The sequence below is a fragment of the Vicia villosa genome, unplaced genomic scaffold (genome assembly GCF_029867415.1).
Source record: "Vicia villosa cultivar HV-30 ecotype Madison, WI unplaced genomic scaffold, Vvil1.0 ctg.001262F_1_1, whole genome shotgun sequence".
Classification (NCBI taxonomy): Eukaryota; Viridiplantae; Streptophyta; class Magnoliopsida; order Fabales; family Fabaceae; genus Vicia; species Vicia villosa.
In genome coordinates, this window is record NW_026705552.1 from 403689 (window position 1) to 423013 (window position 19325).

General features: G+C 32.0%; 3 protein-coding genes across 3 annotated transcripts; 2 read left to right on the top strand and 1 right to left on the bottom strand.

The window, feature by feature from the left end:
* The first annotated feature begins 706 nt into the window (after positions 1-706).
* LOC131634247 (cytochrome P450 76T24-like) lies at positions 707-2267 on the top strand. Its single transcript, XM_058904895.1, has 2 exons — positions 707-1591; positions 1673-2267. The coding sequence occupies exons 1-2, from the start codon at positions 707-709 to the stop codon at positions 2255-2257; spliced, it is 1470 nt and encodes a 489-aa protein (XP_058760878.1). The 3' UTR covers positions 2258-2267.
* A 275-nt stretch (positions 2268-2542) lies between these two features.
* On the bottom strand, positions 2543-3079 carry LOC131634229 (uncharacterized). Its single transcript, XM_058904882.1, has one exon. It carries the CDS (start codon positions 3077-3079, stop codon positions 2543-2545), a length of 537 nt encoding a protein of 178 aa, XP_058760865.1.
* Positions 3080-17864: 14785 nt separating this feature from the next.
* Positions 17865-18798, top strand: LOC131634242 (non-seed lectin-like). The gene has a single exon (XM_058904891.1). The coding sequence runs from the start codon at positions 17881-17883 to the stop codon at positions 18676-18678; it is 798 nt and encodes a 265-aa protein (XP_058760874.1). The 5' UTR covers positions 17865-17880; the 3' UTR covers positions 18679-18798.
* Positions 18799-19325: the final 527 nt, after the last annotated feature.

The following is a 19325-nucleotide window of genomic DNA, read 5'->3' on the forward strand; positions in this document are numbered from 1 at the left end:
TATTCCACCCTTCCTCCCGGAAACATGCCCCATTCCACAAAATCCACGTTGTGGCGAGCCAAACTACATCTACCTTACTATGATCAACTTTTTGTGTACAAAAGAAAGAATGTTAATCCATAAAATTTGCCGAACACTCCTCCTCCCCCTCTATTTACTTTACCCACCCAAATGTTTCTTTATATTTGATTAATTCATATTGTTTTCTCAATTATAATTCACAGCAAATTATTAAAATATAAAAATTATTAATCATTCTTAATAAGTACTTAGTATAATTAAAATTCATTATGAAATGAATAAAAACTAATTTACAGCCTCACATGTAATCTAGTTAATAATTATACTGAATCACATGTTGCAAAAACACTAACTAACATCTATTAATATTTTAAGCACAAAAAGTTAACTTTTAATATTAAATTGTTTTTTATTTGTTTTGAAGTGAACATAACTTCATGATCTCCCCCTATATATTAGGGAGTGCAGTAGAAAGCAAAATGCAAAAAATCCTTCCAACTCTTAATTAATACATTTGGTGGTGACTTTGAAGAAGTACTTAAGTAAGTACTTAATTAATTGCCTCTTCTTTCTAATTATTTCTAGCTTTAACAATCTGCATTAATTTCCCTATCTTTTATATGATTATTTATAATGCCTCCTGTTTATGTGACAATTAGTTATGTTTGCCTTGTTTATCTCAGACATGGATTATGTGAGTAGTGCACTGCTCTTCTTGTTGACATGCTTTGTCACATACTTTGTTGGGTCATTTTACGCAAGAAGCAAAAATTCAAACTACAAGCTTCCACCTGGACCTTCCTTTTTCACTATCATGTCAAACATTGTGGATTTGTACAACAAGCCACATCAAACTCTTACAAAATTTGCTAACTTCTATGGTCCTGTTATGCGTATAAACCTATGCACAGAAACCTCTATAATAATCTCTTCTTCTGATATAGCCAAAGAAATTCTCCATACTCATGATTCTTTGTTCATTGATAGATCTGTTCCTCATAACACAACAACTCACAATCACAACAACTTTAGCTTAGTCTTCCTCCCATTTTCACCTCTCTGGCAACAACTTAGGAAAATATGTCATAATAATCTATTTTCTAACAAGGCTCTTGACGCAAGTCAAGAACTTAGACTTGTGAAACTCAAAGATCTTCTCAATGATATGCATAAAAGCAGCTTAACTGGTGAAGCTGTTGATATTGAAAGAGCTGCTTTCAAGGCTTGCATTAATTTTTTGTCCTACACTTTTGTGTCTCAAGATTTTGTTGAGTCTTTAGATGATGAATATAAGGACATAGTTTGCGCTCTCTTAAATGCTATTGGAACACCAAACATCTCTGATCATTTCCATATGCTAAAGATTTTTGACCTCCAAGGAATCAAAAGACTCACTTCTAATAATATTTCAAAGGTGTTTAAAACCTTGGATATCATAATTGACAAACGAATGAAGTTGAGAGAAAATGAACATTATATCTCAAACAATGACATGTTAGACACTTTGTTGGACATTTCCAAAGAAGATATTCAGAAGATGGATGAAAAGCAGATTAAACATCTATTTCTTGTATGTATTTTCATTTCTCTTTTACCCTTTAATCTTCTACTTTTATTTACTTGGCATGTGACCGTGGTATATTTCTAATAGGATCTGTTTCTGGCGGGAACTGATACAACCGCATATGTATTAGAGAGAGCAATGAGTGAACTAGTACGCAATCCAGAGATTATGTCAAAAGCCAAAAAGGAACTTGAGGAGATTATTGGATTAGGAAATCCAGTTGTTGAATCAGACATCAGTAGGCTTCCATACTTACAAGCAGTGGTAAAAGAGAGTTTACGTTTACACCCTCCAGCTCCAATGTTGCTCTCTCGAAAAGCAAGGGTAGATGTGGAAATATCAGGATACACAATTCCAAAGGGTGCTCATGTTTGGATCAATGAATGGGGTATTGGTAGAACAAATATATGGGAAGATGCTCATTTGTTTTCACCAGAAAGGTTTATAGGATCGGAAATTGATGTGAAAGGTAGACACTTCAAGCTTATACCATTTGGTAGTGGGAGACGCATATGTCCAGGATCACCATTGGCTGTGAGGATGTTGCACTCGATGTTGGGATCATTGATCAACTCATTTGATTGGAAACTTGAAAATAGTATTGAACCAAAGGACATGAATTTGGACAAATCTCTAAAAGCAATTCCGGTTGAACTAAACAAAGTATATTAAGGAATGTAATCTCATTGTGTAATTTAAGGGGTGCATTTATCTTTATTTTTGTTGTTTGTGTCGGCTTAAGTGCCACCCAGAGTTTGAAGCCTTTGTATGGGGATGTAAAAATAGGTGGCTTAAAAAATGGATATTTTATTGTTCGTTTGTATTTTTTTTGGTTGAGTTGTTTTCCTTGTTTCGATGAGATTTTTTTTTTTTGATAAGCAACTTTGTATTTAAATAGCACAAGGGGTGCCAACCCAAATACAAAAAGAACACCAACCACCAACGAAAAGAAAATGACTAGAAACCCACCAACAAGGACGGATTAACAAGCCATAATTCCCGATCACAATCGATACCTTTGCTAGCTAAAAACGAAAACCAGTCCCACCCCATGGATTTAATACAATTCACAACCCCCGACACGTCCCACCTCTTATTAGAAAAGATCAAATCATTCCGGGCACGCCAAATATTCCAAGAAATCAAGAGCCAAAAGAAATGGACGAAAGGTACACGCACACACACCTCCAAAAAGCTAACAAAACTGTCAAGAATATCCAAGTCCCTGTTCCCGATTTCAATATCCATCTCTTCACCTAAAAGCCAAAACAGAACAAGCTTCCAAACCTTTCCGGATTCAGAACAGCGCAAGAATAAATGCTCCCTCGATTCAGTACCGCTGTTGCATAACGGACAAGACAGCGCTTCACCTCCAAGCAAAACCCCTCTACGCCAAAGCTCCTCCCTAGTGGGAAGGCTACTAAGAATAAACCGCCAACCAAAGCACTTAATACTTTCAGGAACCTTAGCCCTCCAAACACTATGAATAGTCATAATTTTTACATCCTCCAACCCAAACTGGTTAATTGTCAGTATTTATTTTATATTTTTGGCATGACTTGAATCTTGTACCTGAAACTCTTTTTAACCATTAACTCAATTGTTTCAAGGTTATATATATACTAGTGAGAAATCCGTGTGTCCACACGGGGTCTGGTGTGGGTTGGACTTTGTTTATCAGATACATATAATATTAAGTTAAAAAATTGAAAAAAAAATTTTATGAAATTAAAATATAGAAGTTATATTGTTTAAACAAAATTATTCAATTGATTAAAAAAATCAAAAATAATATTTATTTATAGAATATGGTTTAATATTAATAAAATAATAATGTATGTTCTGAAGTCCATAAATAGAATGATAAAAAAAAAAAAAGAACTTTAATATTGTAAAAAAAATAACATGTGTGTTTGGGTAGATTTTTTAGAATTGATAGAGTTGAAATAATAAAAGGATTTATAAAATTGAATAAATGAGATAAATAAATATTCAAAATTCAAATTAGTTGAAAATTAGAAACATAATTTGATTAAAAAGTCCAAAAAAAAATATCTAATAGAATTAAGTTTAATATTTTATTTATTAAATTTTGGACTATGACTTAAAATATATAAAAAAAAATTGGTAGTACAACTAACATAAATTTAGCTTTTATTTTCTTTAATTGTACAAAAAATGTAAAAACTCGTACGGTCATACGAAACTGCTATGTCGTGTGTTTACACGGTTCTTGTGTGTTACCCATGTGTTCGCACTGGTACGGGTGTGCAAAATAGATCATCATGAAATGTATTTCTCAATACTGGCTACCTGTGTGTTCGCACAATACTCGTGCGCAGGGCCGTCTTGATTAATTCAGAGGCCCTGTTCTAATATAATTACGTCGTTAATAAAAAATATAAAAAATTATTTTAAAAATTACCATTAATTTAAATTATAAATAACAAAAAAATCTAACTATTTCTATCTTTTTATAATTTTATTTTTTTATAAAATTTACTATATTTTATAAGTTATATCATATAGTAAAAACGAGATATAATTTAAAGCTTTCATGACTAATTGGTATTAGACTATATTTGAATTTATTTATTTGAGTATATTTAACTAGTTAATGGCTAAATATTATTACCTCTTGGGGAATGCATCGGAGGAGGACGTGTCACAAACTTCAGAAATGCAAGGAGGCATGTCATAAGCTTATTATTATTACTATCAATTGATACTATACATTTGCATCAATATCTATTATTTAAACTGAGGTTGTAAATCATTAATGGGAGGCCCTTTTAAACTGAGGAATTAGATCATATTAAGTGGAGGCCCTATGCAAGGGCACTGCTTGCACAGCCCTTTCACCGGCCTTGCTCGTGCGTCCGCACAGATACTGATGTAGTACGCACACTTTTATTTTGAAAATATAATAAAAATGAAAAAAAGAATATAATAAAAATTAAATCATTTACTAACAAATAAAATACTTCTACTACTTTTATACTATTAATTATTAGAACATTAATTCTCCCACATATTTCAAATAAAATATACTAATTTCAAGTTGGGCTTGGATTCAATCTTTCCTTTATTGATGTATAAAAATAATAAATAGTAATTACGAATTAAATTTAGTTTAAAAAATAATTTTCTTACCAATTATGCTCTAATTTGCATTAATGTCAATTTTATAACAAAGCAAGATTATTTTTTCGAACAACAAACAACATCTTTATACATATATTTTGTATCATATAAATTTTATTTTGGATTATTATAAAATAGCTTTAAATTTCAGTTAATCAATTGACTATTTTAAATTAACAATTATTTAATAAACATAATAATTTTATTAATATTTTGAATACACACCACATCACCATTTATACCAGTAGCAAAGTTAGAAAATACCAGTAGGCAGTAGCAAATTGGAAAGAGTCTACACTATCATCCATCACCATCTATACCAGTAGGCAGTAGCAAATTAGATCTATCACATATAAATGCTACTGAGAATAATTTTGCAACTCCAATACATGGCTCAGACATTCCTTTGGATCTGTTTTGCATCCAGCTATTGTTATAATTTGTTATTCAATGTGGAATAGCAATGGAGTTAGATTCAACACCTTGAAGCAGACAAAAGTTAGCAACTTATCATGAATCATTTATTCATAAAATTAGATATTTAGCATTGAATGTAAGATAATAAACAAAACATACTAAACTAATTTACAGATAAAACTCAACCATATCAGCCAAGAAAATAATTATGTATGTTATAATTGTACATTCGAGCACACTCAAAATTCTAATAGAAAAAATTCAAAAGATCTTAAAAGTATCAAAACAAAACCACATTCAAAACCATTGGTGACATAAGTGTTATCCCCCTCGGCAAAAACTAATCTTCATTTGCATCAAATAGGACCTCTCCGAATGAACTTTTGAAGTGAAAGGCTGAAGTGAAATGCTTAAGTGTTCTAAAGCACAAATGCTCCTCTCCGAAGGATTGTTCGATAATTTCACCTTGAATTATTACACGAAATGAGCCGTGAATTGTATCTGATGGCTGAGATAATATAGCAAGATGAGTAGGACCTCTTCCTCTTCCATCATTTTAGAAATAGCTCAGGTTAAAATAACAACCATACAGAAGAAGGTATAACAATATGTAACTACCACACTTGATCTGAATGAGAAATTGAATAGGTATGACTTACCGACGAAATACTTACCGAATCAGACGTACCGACGAAAGACTTACCGAATTAGACGTACCGATGATTATCTGTGGTTATTTGCTTGATTCAGGCATTTAAGGCGTACCGACGAAAGACTTATCCAAATCAGTTGCTGGATCACTGAGAAAGTCATTATCTGTAACATCTGAAAAGGAATTCTTTTTCCTATTGGCTTCTCCTAAAGTAATGAAATTGGTAATAGTTTTTTGTAGCCCGCCGACGAATCTTCAAGTAGCCGAACTTTCCCGCACCTGTTAAAGCCCTCGATTCTCATATGGCTAAAACATTTCCTGTGATAAAATTTATGATATTAGCAGCATAAAAAAGTACTTCTAAGACATGTGTTGTGTGCATATCTTGTTTCAATTATTCACCATTTTAAGATGACTTTGCTAGTTAAAATTGTTTGGATTTTTACACGAAAAGGGATAGAAAGCAGCAATGAATAGGTGCAGTCATCTTTATTTATCACCACTGGATGCAACTCATAGTCAATCACAATCCTTCAACTATTTTACATTAAAAAGTCGAGACATCAAAATGCGTTCCAGGTTTTACATGTTTGACAGTTGCTATCTGCATTTTTATATAATAAAAGATAAAATAGACATGTTTTCATAAGACTCCACTAAGTCTTTAGAAAAACATATTGATTTTCTACTATACTTGATAATCTAAAATATCGACACTGCATATAGAGATGATAAAATTTATAATCACATTTCATAGCATCCTAAATAATTTTAGTACCTATGATGCAAAAGTTCTGGCTTCTTGAAACTCATGACATAGTGAACCCGACATTGGTTTGCTACATGTAAAATACCTGTGAAAAACTAGCATAAAATCTAGTTACAAAGCAATGAAAAAAAGAATACATTTGATAAATTTTTGTATATGTACCCTGCATCTATTTCGATTCTCAAATAGTAACTTAAGATCTGTTAACCTTATCTGAGTATTGGCTGAATTGGAAAATTGCTGCAGCATGAATAGTCAATTAAGTCAGGCATTCAACATCAATCTCCATGATAACAACAACATCAAAGTCCCTGGAATCCTGCAACAACGGTAGTGACTCACCGTATGTTCATTAAGATCTTCCAAAAACATTGCTTTAGCCAGTTCCCAAATATTTAGACCAAGAGCTAATTAAATTATTTCAAAAGGTATGCCAATATACAAAAGATTAGTGATGGTTCCATATTTCTTTTAACCGAACTGTACTTCTCCTGATGATACTCGATGAGGACCCGAGCGAGTTGATAAACATCCTTTGATGTTTACTTTCAGAGAGGTTTGACACCCTTTGCAATCTCAGTTTAGTGAAAACCAAAATCATGAGCATAAAACATGTATTGTGATAAAGCTGATGATATTAGCAGCAGAAAAAGTATATATCTATACATTAAAATATCAACATAATTGCCTAGAATTTGCAATTTCGCTTGCAAAATTATTGAAAATTCATGGATTAAATTAGCCTAACAGTCTCACTCTAACACTTACCTCAGGAGATTTTTACCAGTTATCTCAACCAATTTGTCTTATACACGAATCGATGTAAGTGTACGTAAAAACCATAGCAACAACACTTTGCACTAAAGAGTTATGCTAAATAGTGTATCGCAAAATAAATATTGTATGGAAGAACCTTGCATACCACTTCCATTGACATTTAACATTAGAATTTGACGACTTTGGAAATTTGTCAAGTGTTTTTTTTTTTTAATAAGCAACTTCTTTTATAAAGATGGGAGTACTAGGGGTACTCCAACCCTTACAAAGGAGATCAAAACAATCCAACAAAACACAGAATTAACTCAAGGACAAACCAATGGGTTTTTGAACCAATCATAAAAACTACATTTAATCCTCTCCTTGCTTTCTATTGCCAACCACCACCATGAGCATTTCATAATTGAAAACAATAATTCCTCTACATCCAATTTAGCATTGCTGAAAATTATGTTGTTTCTCATGTTCCATATACTCCAACAAACTGTTAGCCAGATTGTGACCACTCTATTCCTGATCATATTTCCTTCATAAGCTTCCACGCAACAAAGCAAATGGCTGGAGCAGTCCTGGGCATTTCGACCATCCAATTCCAGCCATAAATATATCTTTTGCCACAGTATTCGTAATTGGGGACACCGAATGAATGCATGGGCAGCATCTTCCTCTTTCAGTTCACAGAAAACACATAGCATCTCCTCCTCATTTTGGATTATTCCTCTTCTTGCAAGCTGCACCCTAGTTGGCAATCTATCCCTTAAGAGTCTCCACCCAAAAATACTCAATTTGGACGGAACCGTTGCAGACCAAATAAATTCCATGGCTTGAGTAAGCTGATGAATCATCTCAATCGCATTTGGTTCCTGCAAGATAATTTTGTATCCAAAATGCACAGTATACAGTGGCGGATACACGTATATCCATTTGGGGGCTCAAGCCCCCACACAAAAATTGAATTTTAGTTTTAATACTATTATTAAATATTTTTGTCAGCCCCATAATATTAATTATACTGTATCTAACAACTCATACTTATTTACATATCATAAATTATTCACTTAGTCTCAATCTCTTTCTAATTCATATATATTCTTCATAATTTCCTTTAATATTTAAAACTTGGATATTTTTATTTCATGTTCACATCAATTAATTTTTTTTATTCACGGACGATTCATATTTAGCTATTAATACATTCACTTACAACTAATATTTGTCATTAAAAAATATTTAAAATAACTCACAACTAATAATACTTAGAGATATAGTTTTTTACTTTAATCGATTTTAATTGTCTCATATTTCTCTTACACAATTACAAATTTATAAAAAATGTATTTTTTGTTTATTGTTTTTAATTAAAAATGTATTAAATATTTAATTAATTTTGATATGAGACTAAATCAAAATATTACACTTATTTTTTTGCCCCCACTAATAAAATTTTCTGGATCCGCCACTGACAGTATAATAGTTTGAGGAGTCATAAGGCCACACATACCTATCTTCGGCTGATTCATTAGGATAAATGCCTACCAATACATTGCACAGCTCCACAAAATCCTTTGCCGCAGCCTCGCTCAGAACTTCATTATACCTTTGTCAAGTATTAACTCTGCTGCTTACTTAATGGTAATGGTTACACCAATTTAAGCACAATAATGACTAAAGTATTTTCAGAAAATTGTAAACTGAAAATTTGGAGCATAATCATTAAGACTAGTCGTTTGTACCTTCATTATGAAATAAACTAGTGAAAATGACAAGAAACCCACTTTTATTCCAGCCCTGCAAAAGAAAAGCGTAAAGCAACCCATAATCAATACTATATTCGATGACCACTTAGAATTTCAGATTAACTTTGTTTCACTTTGTTAAATTTGGCAAGATAAATATTAGTTTAAAAAGTTAAATTAAATAGAGGTATATCTAAACAAAGATTACATACTTAAGTTTGAAAAAACATCATTCTGCAACCCCGTTTACTTTTTGAAACCGAACCTCTTTCAGGATAATAATCATCGTCTAATGCAACCAACACCCATAAATCATCCATAACCTAAAATAGAGATATTTAGTATCAAAATGAAGAAAAAAACAATAACATAATGAAGAGGAATAACATTACAAATTGGAAGAGTTAATTGTTATCGATGATAATCAGACTATGTTAGATTCAAACATAAAGACAAACGCAATTTTCAAGAAGCTCACAAAATCCTTCCCTCTGAAATACTCAACCCGTGTCTCTTGTAGAACAGCCCATCTCGAAACCAACTCCTTATGGTCTCTCACCTTCTCAGCAAACACCTGATACACATCCTTCTTCACAGCTTGTTTCTGTAAACAAAAACACCCAACAACAACAACAACACGGTCAAAATATAACACAAACATTTTTTGCATGTCACATAAAAATTAAACAACCCAATAATTTCGAATCCCCCGTTCCATAGTTCATGAAACACATAAAAATTAAACAACCGAATAATTTCGAATCCCCCGTTCCATAGTTCATGAAAGAACAACAACAAAAAGTAAGATTTGAAAACGCATCTACCATGGAGAAGAATAACCCGGTAAAAAACACATTTAGCCTTGCATTCTACCCTTACCCTATAACTTTCATTTTTCACAAATGTAATTTCTCAACCATTTAACACTGACCACTCATGAATTTCCTCTCTCAAATCAACAAGAGAATTAAATTTCATTCCCCACTTAAATTTGTAGTCCTTATTTAGATGCTCTTTCCTAAACCTCACAAACTCGAGCCTTTCACCATCACCAGAGTCATCTGAATCTGAACTGTCCAATTCATCACTATAATAATTGTCTCCATTAATTTCCTTGTTGTGCCTACCTAACAGTCCAACAACTCTCTCCTATGCATTTATAGACACAGTTACATCAACTCCATCAAATCCATCTACAAGAGTAGTAGCTGTATCATCCTCCCTATCATCTAACCCTTCAACCACCTTATCTTCTAATCCTTCCATTTCGGACACCCGATTAACACACTTTGGAACCCTTACTCTAAGTCCAATGTTCTCAACATCATGTTGCATAAAGATATCTCTATCAATTTGATTTGCACAAGCATATGCAGGGAAATCGTATGCATCATCATCCTTTCTTATTTGAAAGAAATCCTCATATATTTCCGAAATTTTAGTCCACAACCTATAAGTTCCTTCCTTGCACCCTCACCTATTGACCAACTTGTGAATGCTTTCCATTGTCCAGTTATAAATGTGTTTCCTAGAAACATTTGTATCAACACCCCCTCTATAAATAATATTGTTTTGACTGACCATTATAAATCCACCCCATGTTGAAAACTAACATTAAAATGTTAGATATCCTATGAATAATGGTTCGAATAATATTAAAGTTCAATGTCGTATGCAAAAATCGATTTACAAATCAATGTCATACCAAAACAGAAAATAGTTCACACAGTGGAAGAAAAGAAGGGTCAAAATCACTTACCTCAAACATGGAAAGCTTCAATGTCGTCAACTTCATCTTCGTCTGCAACCGTAATTGTCCACTACTTCTTTATCTGCAACTGAAATTGTTGTCGCCGTTCTCGTTCACCCGGGCGCAATGTGAGTTGAATTCGGGAAATTTTTGGGAATGGTAACCCTAACTATTATAGGGGTTAAACAAATACTAACATGTAATATATTAAAACAAAATTAAAATTAAATGCCATAGTGTCAATATAGGTGAAGCCACGCTGGTAAAATGAGGGAATTTTTGGTGACATCTAGTAATTGGGAGCCTAACTGACGTAATCTGGCTCCATGACAAACACTTCATCAATTATTTTCTATGTTGTGAACATACAAAGCTTCGATTGATATCGTAGTCATTGAATGTAACCTTCCACCATCCCTCTCCTTATCGTTACCCACTATTTAATAGTTATCAAGATCAACAACTTCAAAATTAATAGCATTAACATTAATGGAACCATCTCAAAAATAAAATAATCCAAGTAAAATGAAAGCTTCATTATTTAATAATTATCAAGACAAATAATAAGCACCTGATTGGATATTTTAATGTTAAAAATAAAAGAAATGAGAACTCAAATAAAACAAAATACAAATCAAAATTTTATTATCATAATAAGAAACAAACTCCACTATGAAAAAAATTATCTTAAAGCCTTAGAACCCGACTCCAATGTCAATGAGTAATATAGAAAAGAGACAAAAATGTATTTTCTAAGTTTGGCAATAAAGACTTTTTCTACTATGATTGAAGACGTAGAACGAAGCATAGACCCGTTAATGTCTTCAAAAGGAGGTGTTTGTGGTTATGTTAAAAATAATTATTAGGGTATGAAGAAATGAAGGTTATTTTAAAAGGAGGTGTTTGTGGTTATGTTAAAAAATAATTATTATGTTAAAAAATGATTGTTTTAATTCCAAGTAAAAAATATTTTTTTAACAAAAAGCTTGCGGCCAAAACCCGCCCCGTCTCCGCCCATTTTAAAAGCGGATTAGGCTGGGCAGACCAAATTAATACATAGAGCCGAAAAACCTCCCCTCGACCCAACAAAAATAGTGGCAAAAACTGGCGGAACTGATTGACTCGATCTGTTTTGCCACCCCTAAGAAGAAATTACCTCAAAAAGTGAGATTCATAATTCTCAAATGGTTACCAAACTAACAAAGAATTAAGAGATGAAACAAATGGAGGAATAACAAGTAGTACAATTTAAATGCTTCCTAATTTTATTCATGTTAAAAAAGTTTTGAAGAATTAAATTGGTAAAGATGTGAGAGACACTAAGCATGTGACTTAAGCCGCTGATGAGAAAAAAATTCTTTTAAAAAGTGAATTTTAAAGTAACGAAAAAATAAGGGTAACAAAAGAGCATGTCCGTTCTGTTTAAGTCCATTCCGCAAAAATCCGCAAGAAAACGGGGTACAACGGAACGGTCATAGTTAAGGGTGCGGGCTTAAAACCTTGGTCCGCCCCTCAAAAAAGTAAGGGCGGGACGGGTTTTGTCCGTGGGCACTTAACTTTTTAAATTTAAAAATATAAAATTTATATTAATTCACGTGCTCGGAAAAATCCGCATAAAAAATAGGACAGAACTTAATAATCACATTAGTGGATAGAGGCCTAAAATATTTGTCCGTCTCACATAAAAGTGAGGTCAAAACAGACATAGCCAACAAGCCGATTCATTTTGCGACCCATAAAAAGTAGTGTTAAAAGAGATTTCTGTAACATAACATCCAATCGAAGGATAGTAAACTGAATTCTTTATATATTTATTTATATTTAATTTAATTTAATTTATTTTAAGTCAGGTTTAACTTTGATTTTGTATTTTTTTTGTAATATTTTATTTTATTTTTTATAAAAAATTAAAATTAGTCAAATAAATTTTAAAAAAATTGATGATAAGTTATTATAACAGTGTTAAACTATCTTTTTTTACCGTGTATACATTTTAAAATTATTCCAAAGAAAAATATTAAATTAGGGTATTTAATTTTTTAAAAAATAATTTTTATCATCAGGGAAACACAACCTCAAAGTAATTTCTGATTATTATAAAAATCTCTAAAAGTTAATTTTAACATTACTCAGTTTATTTATTTGTTGCATTCCTCGCGTCGAACGTCCGTCGTATCCACCACGGTAGCGTCGCACTTTGCAAACATCCCTGATCGTGAAACTCCCTGTCACAAGCTTCCACGCTGCATCAAGTTTCGGTTAATATTCAGTTTACTGCTATTAATTTTCTTGCTTCTATGACGTTATTTCCCATATTCCTCTACAATTTAAAGAAATAATTTCACATATAGTGGGGTATGGTTAGAAATTAATTCAAGGGAATGAGTTCCTGCAATTCTAGGGGCTGCCAAGACAAGAATAATACTCCCTGCGGTCTAGTTATAAGAGACAAATTTATTCGGCAATCAATGTATATGGTAAACCAGATACATTCATTATTCGATGAATTTAAAAGTAATTTTTCTATTATCAATAAGACTAGAGGAAGTACCGAGTAGTCACTAGCGGCCAATACCAGCGTTATCCCGCTATAGCGGAGCAGAGACCGGCCGCTACGGGATGAGCCTTAGCGGTGCAGAATATTATAGTGCCCACTATAGGCTAAATAGCGGAGCAGAGATGTTTTTGGCCTGCTATCCTTTTTCCCCGAAACAAAAGCCGAAATTACCCTTTAATTTACAACATTTTGAGCATAATAGGAGTTTATTTTATGTACTTCAAAAGTCATGTGTGCTTTGATTTATGAATATTTTTAGAATTGGGTTATTTGTTTATTTTTACATTAAAAAAAGTTTAAAATTATTATAATTTTTCCCGAAAATTATCAAATATTGCGGTCATTCTGATATGCTGTTCCGCTATCCCATTTTTGGGGTCATTCGATCCATTCTGCTAACTTGGGAGTATTATATATGGATTTATGATGTCTCATAAGGGAAACAATATGAATTTCAGGAACCCTAACCATTATTTCGTTAGAATCCTAACCCTAACCCATATATTTTTCCAGAAACTTCACAATCAACATCATAAATAATCGGATTAACAAGAAAAGCTAAGTGGTTACCTCGTATTTTATTGTGTGCTTTTCTGGATGATCCGCCGCTAATATTTCTTCTTCCCTTCTATTTATAGGTACAAGATTTGAGGCTGAGTTCAAGTGATTTTAGGGTTTTAGTTGTGAAACCCTAACTCTCTACGAAGAAGAAATTTTAAGTGAAAGGTTTAGGATCCGCATGAAGATTCAACAAGTTCAAGATTTTCTTCTCTTCTCCTCCTCCCCTCTCCCCTTTTGGATTTAATGTTAGGTTTTAATTTATAGATTAAAATTAGATTTAATTAGGAAATTTTGTATTTGATTGTTATTATGAATCAAATTTGATTTGATTTAGTTTTTTCTTTTTAGGTTTAGAATCTAAATGTATCTGGACTGAAATTTGTACTGTAATCATATATTCAATTGAATCTCTTCTTTCCTTTTCAATTTTTGGATTGATTTGATCCGTGGTTTTGGGCTTGGATATTATTTTTAGGGTTTGTGTGATGGACATGGAGGCGCCTTGCAGACCTGGGATGAACCCTAGTTGACTAATAGTTAACTCTGTCACAAAACAATAATTAATAATATTATATTATAAATGATAATTGATAATAATGCCTAATATTAACGATAATAATTGAATTATTAAATATTAATAATAATAACCATTTAATTAATGCCAGCTAGTTATTAATTAGTAATTAATAATAAAAGTGATTAGGATTGAGAATTATAATAGTTGACTCGGTCAACTAGAAGAAAAAAATGAATTAGGCTCTGTTTGGTAAAACTAGCTGATAGCTGATAGCTGGTAGCTTTTAGCTTGTAGCTGATAGCTTTTAGCTGGTAGCTGATAGCTGATAAGCTAATGTGAGTGTTTGGTAAATTAACTGTTTCATTAGCTGATAGATACAAAATGACATTGATGACATTTTAATTAATGAGGGTAATAATATATTTTAGTTAAAATAATAAGGGTATTAATGGAAGAAAAACTCACAAGCTAAAAGCTACAAGCTCAAAAGCTACTTCAATTAGCTTTTGAAAAAAAAAGCTAAAAGCTAGTAAAAAAGCTACAAGCTAAAAGCTAAAATAGAGTTATCAAACAGAGTTTTTTTATTAATACGAGCTGAAAAGCTAAAAGCTAAAAGCTAAAAGCTCTTTTTTTTTGTCTTACCAAACAGACTCTTACAAATAAAATGTAGATATGGGTCAGCAACATAGTAAAATTTGAATCAACTTTAGCCCAATCACTTCATATACTCTCCTAACAAGAACCTTTCAGATGGTCTTTCCACTTGAATATGGTAATAAACCCAAGTTAATAAAATACAAAATAAACCAATCCTTAAGAAAGCAAATAGATGTTAGTACCAACAAATAATAAAAAATAAAAATAAAAGACTTAAATAAGCAAAATTGATTATTAACATCAATGCGGGCAAATTTAGGGTATGACAGGCCGGCCTCCGGAGTGCCGCAATTCCGATGCGGCATGTCTAAGTGCTCAAGTGTCATCTTACAAGTCGCCGCCTCCAAGCCCACGCCCACGCTCTCTGACCCGGTGTCGCCACCTGCGAGGGATTATTTGGTTGTGACAAGTAGCATAATGCTTGAGACCACCACATATGTCCATGTGATACCTTATCCTCTTTGGCTCCTTTCGTGATTTAATGTTTCAAAGATTTTATAAATGGTTTTAAAGTTTGCTATACTTTCTACCTGGGACTATTTACAATGTATATATTGTCATTAACTCAATTGTCTCTTTTGTCATTCGGTAACAACACCCATGATAATTATTGTTCATAATTTCCAACATTTTATATATGTGTTAGCAATTTTGAGAGTCTTCGTTGACTTCTCTGTGGGAAAGTTCTCGGTGCTTTCTAATATTTTTAGTTTGGGTCTTGCTAACCAGTGCCCTGATCAGGGCAATGATTAAGCATTCCAAAAAAAAGTAAATATTTTATAAATAATTTAATATTTTAATTTTTGAGACATTAAATACGTAAATTACCGAGATAAATTTACTATTTTTAAAATCTTAACCATTGTCTTGAGGACACTGATTAGCATTTTCCTTTTAGTTTAGTGATGACAGTTCTAGAAAGTTGAGATCTAACTTTTTTTTTCCTTCTTTATATCTAGTGTATTTACATTGATTTTCTCCCTCTTTCTTAAGGATGATTTGAATTCGTGTTGTATTTTATTTTCTTGTCCCGACCATTTTCCTTTATAGGGAATGGATAGGGTGTTGTTACCCACATGGATTCAGATTTGTTGTAACTTCCAGTGGAGCACCGTGAAGAAGCTAAACCCTTATAAAGTAGTTATTCTAAGAAGTAAATAAGGTTTTTTTTAAGCATATTACTCATGTTAGTTTGTATGACATTATATATTTGGTTAAATGGTTGTTTTTATTATTAGTTTAAAAATTTTTAGTATACCATTATCTTTTGAATTATAATTGTATCACGAATTTCAGTTCTATTCTGAATTGTGCCATTATTCATTTTCTATTTTTAATTTCTTGTAGGTGAAAATTAAAAACTAGTAAGGGATACTTGAAGATGAAAACTAGTATTTATCTCTCTTAATTTAGTATAGTTGGTTATTTTGTTATACATGGAGTATTTTGATATGTATGTAATCCAATGTTGTTTACCATATCGTATTCTTACGTGTGAATATACTTTATTAATATAATTATTCTATTCTTGTTATATAAATGTTTCATTATTATGGTTAACATATTCATAACATTTTGCAGGAGTTATTAACCTCCTCAAAATAACCGCCCTAGTTTATTACGATTCATACCAGAGGTCACTTAGAATTCCCGCAGATAAATTACCTGTAGATAAATTCTGGTAATTGTACAAGCGGGAGTTTTTAAAACTCCCACAAAAATAGTTACGGAGGTAAAAAACCCCCTCAAATTAAAATAATAAACCCGGTAACTCAAGTGCGTTTTTTGTAGTGTTTATTTTGAATATAGTCCTTTTGTTTAAATATTTCAACACGTAAAGAAATTGGTGAATGAAAAAAAATTGAAAAAGGAAACAATACATACTACTTTTAATCTTTTATCATTCACCTTTTTGTTGTTGTTACAAAATAGTAATTTATTACCTCGGTGGATTTAAAAACCGAGGGGAAAAGTCTCTATTTTATTTCTTTTTAAAAAAAAAAAAAAGAAATAACCTTTCACCTTGGTTTTACATAATAACTGAGAGTAAAAGAAACCCAACTTTGTCTACAGCGAATATTGCTTTACATTTAGAAAGTAACAATGCTCAAGATATTGTCAAAACATCAATTCAAGAGAAATCCTCTACATCCAATAAGAGCGTGTAAACCATCACTATATATCTTGTACGCCACATTGTGAAATTCAAACATTGATAATGAAAGCGTTTGTCATGATACAGTGAAAATTAAAGATGTTTGAAAAAGATTTCTATGATGGATTGTAAATAATATAACATGTTATATAACATGTTGAAGTTGTTATCAAGAATCAGTTGAATTTTAGAACAAATGTTAATAAAGTGAATAAAAAACAAACACGATTCCTTTTCTATAAGGTAAGAACATTAGTATGTTAATAAGCGTTATTTTATAATTTTGGTTGCCGCCTGTGCAAAAAAAGAAAAATGAAATAATCACACAAAAAACGAGATCAAATTAGAGCATAAAATAAAAAATATTAGAGCATAAACTAAGAGCTGATCGTAGCACCAAAAAGACGGAAGAAGTGAGAGAATGATATCCTAAATTGTACCAATCGCATCACAAAAAATATAAAGCATGTTAAATGATTCAAGTAATATTTTTCATGTTTATTATAATAATGGATGGCGGGCTTGACAATACCTACCATGACATTATATATATGTGTGAGAAACCTTCCTATTATCTTCATTCATAACTTCACACTACTCACCATGGCTTTTCATCTCACAAACCTTCCAACTCACAGACTATTCTCTCTTGTTTTCTTTTTCCTGTTGGCCACAAATATAAACTCAGCTCAACCACTTTCCTTCAATTTCAACAAACTCACCAATGGTAATCCAGAATTAATCCTTCAAGGGGACGCCCATTTTGTAGACGGTGGTTTTGTGGCACTCACCAACAGAAAACCTCCAGCTACAACCACAGGGCGTGCCTTATATAAAACACCTGTGACCCTTTGGAACGATACTACTGGCCAAGTTGCCAGCTTTAACACTTCCTTTTCGTTCGTTGTAGAATCCCCGGAGGAACAACATTGTCCAACTGATGGACTGATCTTTTTCATTGCACCCCTGGACACCGTGATTCCCAATAACTCAGACAGTAGATATCTAGGAGTAGTTGATGGTAAAAATGCAATAAATCGATTTGTTGGTTTAGAGTTTGACCTTTATCCCAATTATTTTGATCCCTATATGAGACATATTGGAATCGATGTCAACTCTTTAATTTCGCTCAAAACTGAGAAATGGAATTGGGTCAGTGATTCATTGACAAAAGTAACTATAACATATGACTCTCCTTCTAACGAGTTGAGTGCTCTTGTCACTTACGAGAATGGAGAATACACTAGCATTGCACAAGCGGTTGATTTGAAAACTGTGCTTCCCAACATTGTTAAGATTGGTTTTTCTGCTACTTCAAAAACTGGTGTAGCACACAACATTCATTCATGGTCATTCGCATCAGACTTGGAAACAACTATAAGCAGTGTCTCAGACATATGAATGAATAATATTATTACAGTACAGGCTATGCTTACTTACCAGCAGCTTGTAATAATTAACTAATATTTCTAAATAATGACCCTGCTTACTAGCAGCTACGTGTAATTTCTTATAAAATAAAGACCATACTTTTCTACTATGTTTCAGTTAAATTTTCTTGCTATATTTCAACTATATTTTTGTTTTGTCTTAATATATTTCTTTTTAAATAAATACAATGCTTGAACTATGCGAATTAATAGTAGCTTGAAATTATAAAATAAATAGTGTTTACCACATATTTATTATTAATTATCATATTAATAAATAATTAAATATACATGAAGTGTATAAGACCACTTTCAATAATGACTTATCTTTCTCATATAGATGTTGAAATAAAAACTTTTTCATTTTGTCTTCTAAAATTAAATGATAAAAATCATTTGTATAATGATTTTTCGTTAATTTAATGTTGTTATTCGTTGTGGCCTTTGATGTTCTAGAGAACCGGAGTCATGTTGGCAGTTGATATTACTAGAAAACATACCTACGGTGAAGATGTATTACCACAACCATTTATATAACATAGTAATATTTTATTTTTTACGCGCATTATTTTTATTTTTATTTTATGAAGAAACATTTCATCACGTTTTTTAAATCTA

Excerpts from the sequence above, each read along its gene's own strand:
- LOC131634247 (XM_058904895.1), top strand. The coding sequence starts at position 707 with ATGGATTATGTGAGTAGTGCACTGCTCTTCTTGTTGACATGCTTTGTC. Across the intron at positions 1,592-1,672 it reads AGATTAAACATCTATTTCTT|GATCTGTTTCTGGCGGGAAC; the intron begins GTATGTATTTTC and ends TATTTCTAATAG.
- LOC131634229 (XM_058904882.1), bottom strand. The coding sequence starts at position 3,079 with ATGACTATTCATAGTGTTTGGAGGGCTAAGGTTCCTGAAAGTATTAAG.
- LOC131634242 (XM_058904891.1), top strand. The coding sequence starts at position 17,881 with ATGGCTTTTCATCTCACAAACCTTCCAACTCACAGACTATTCTCTCTT.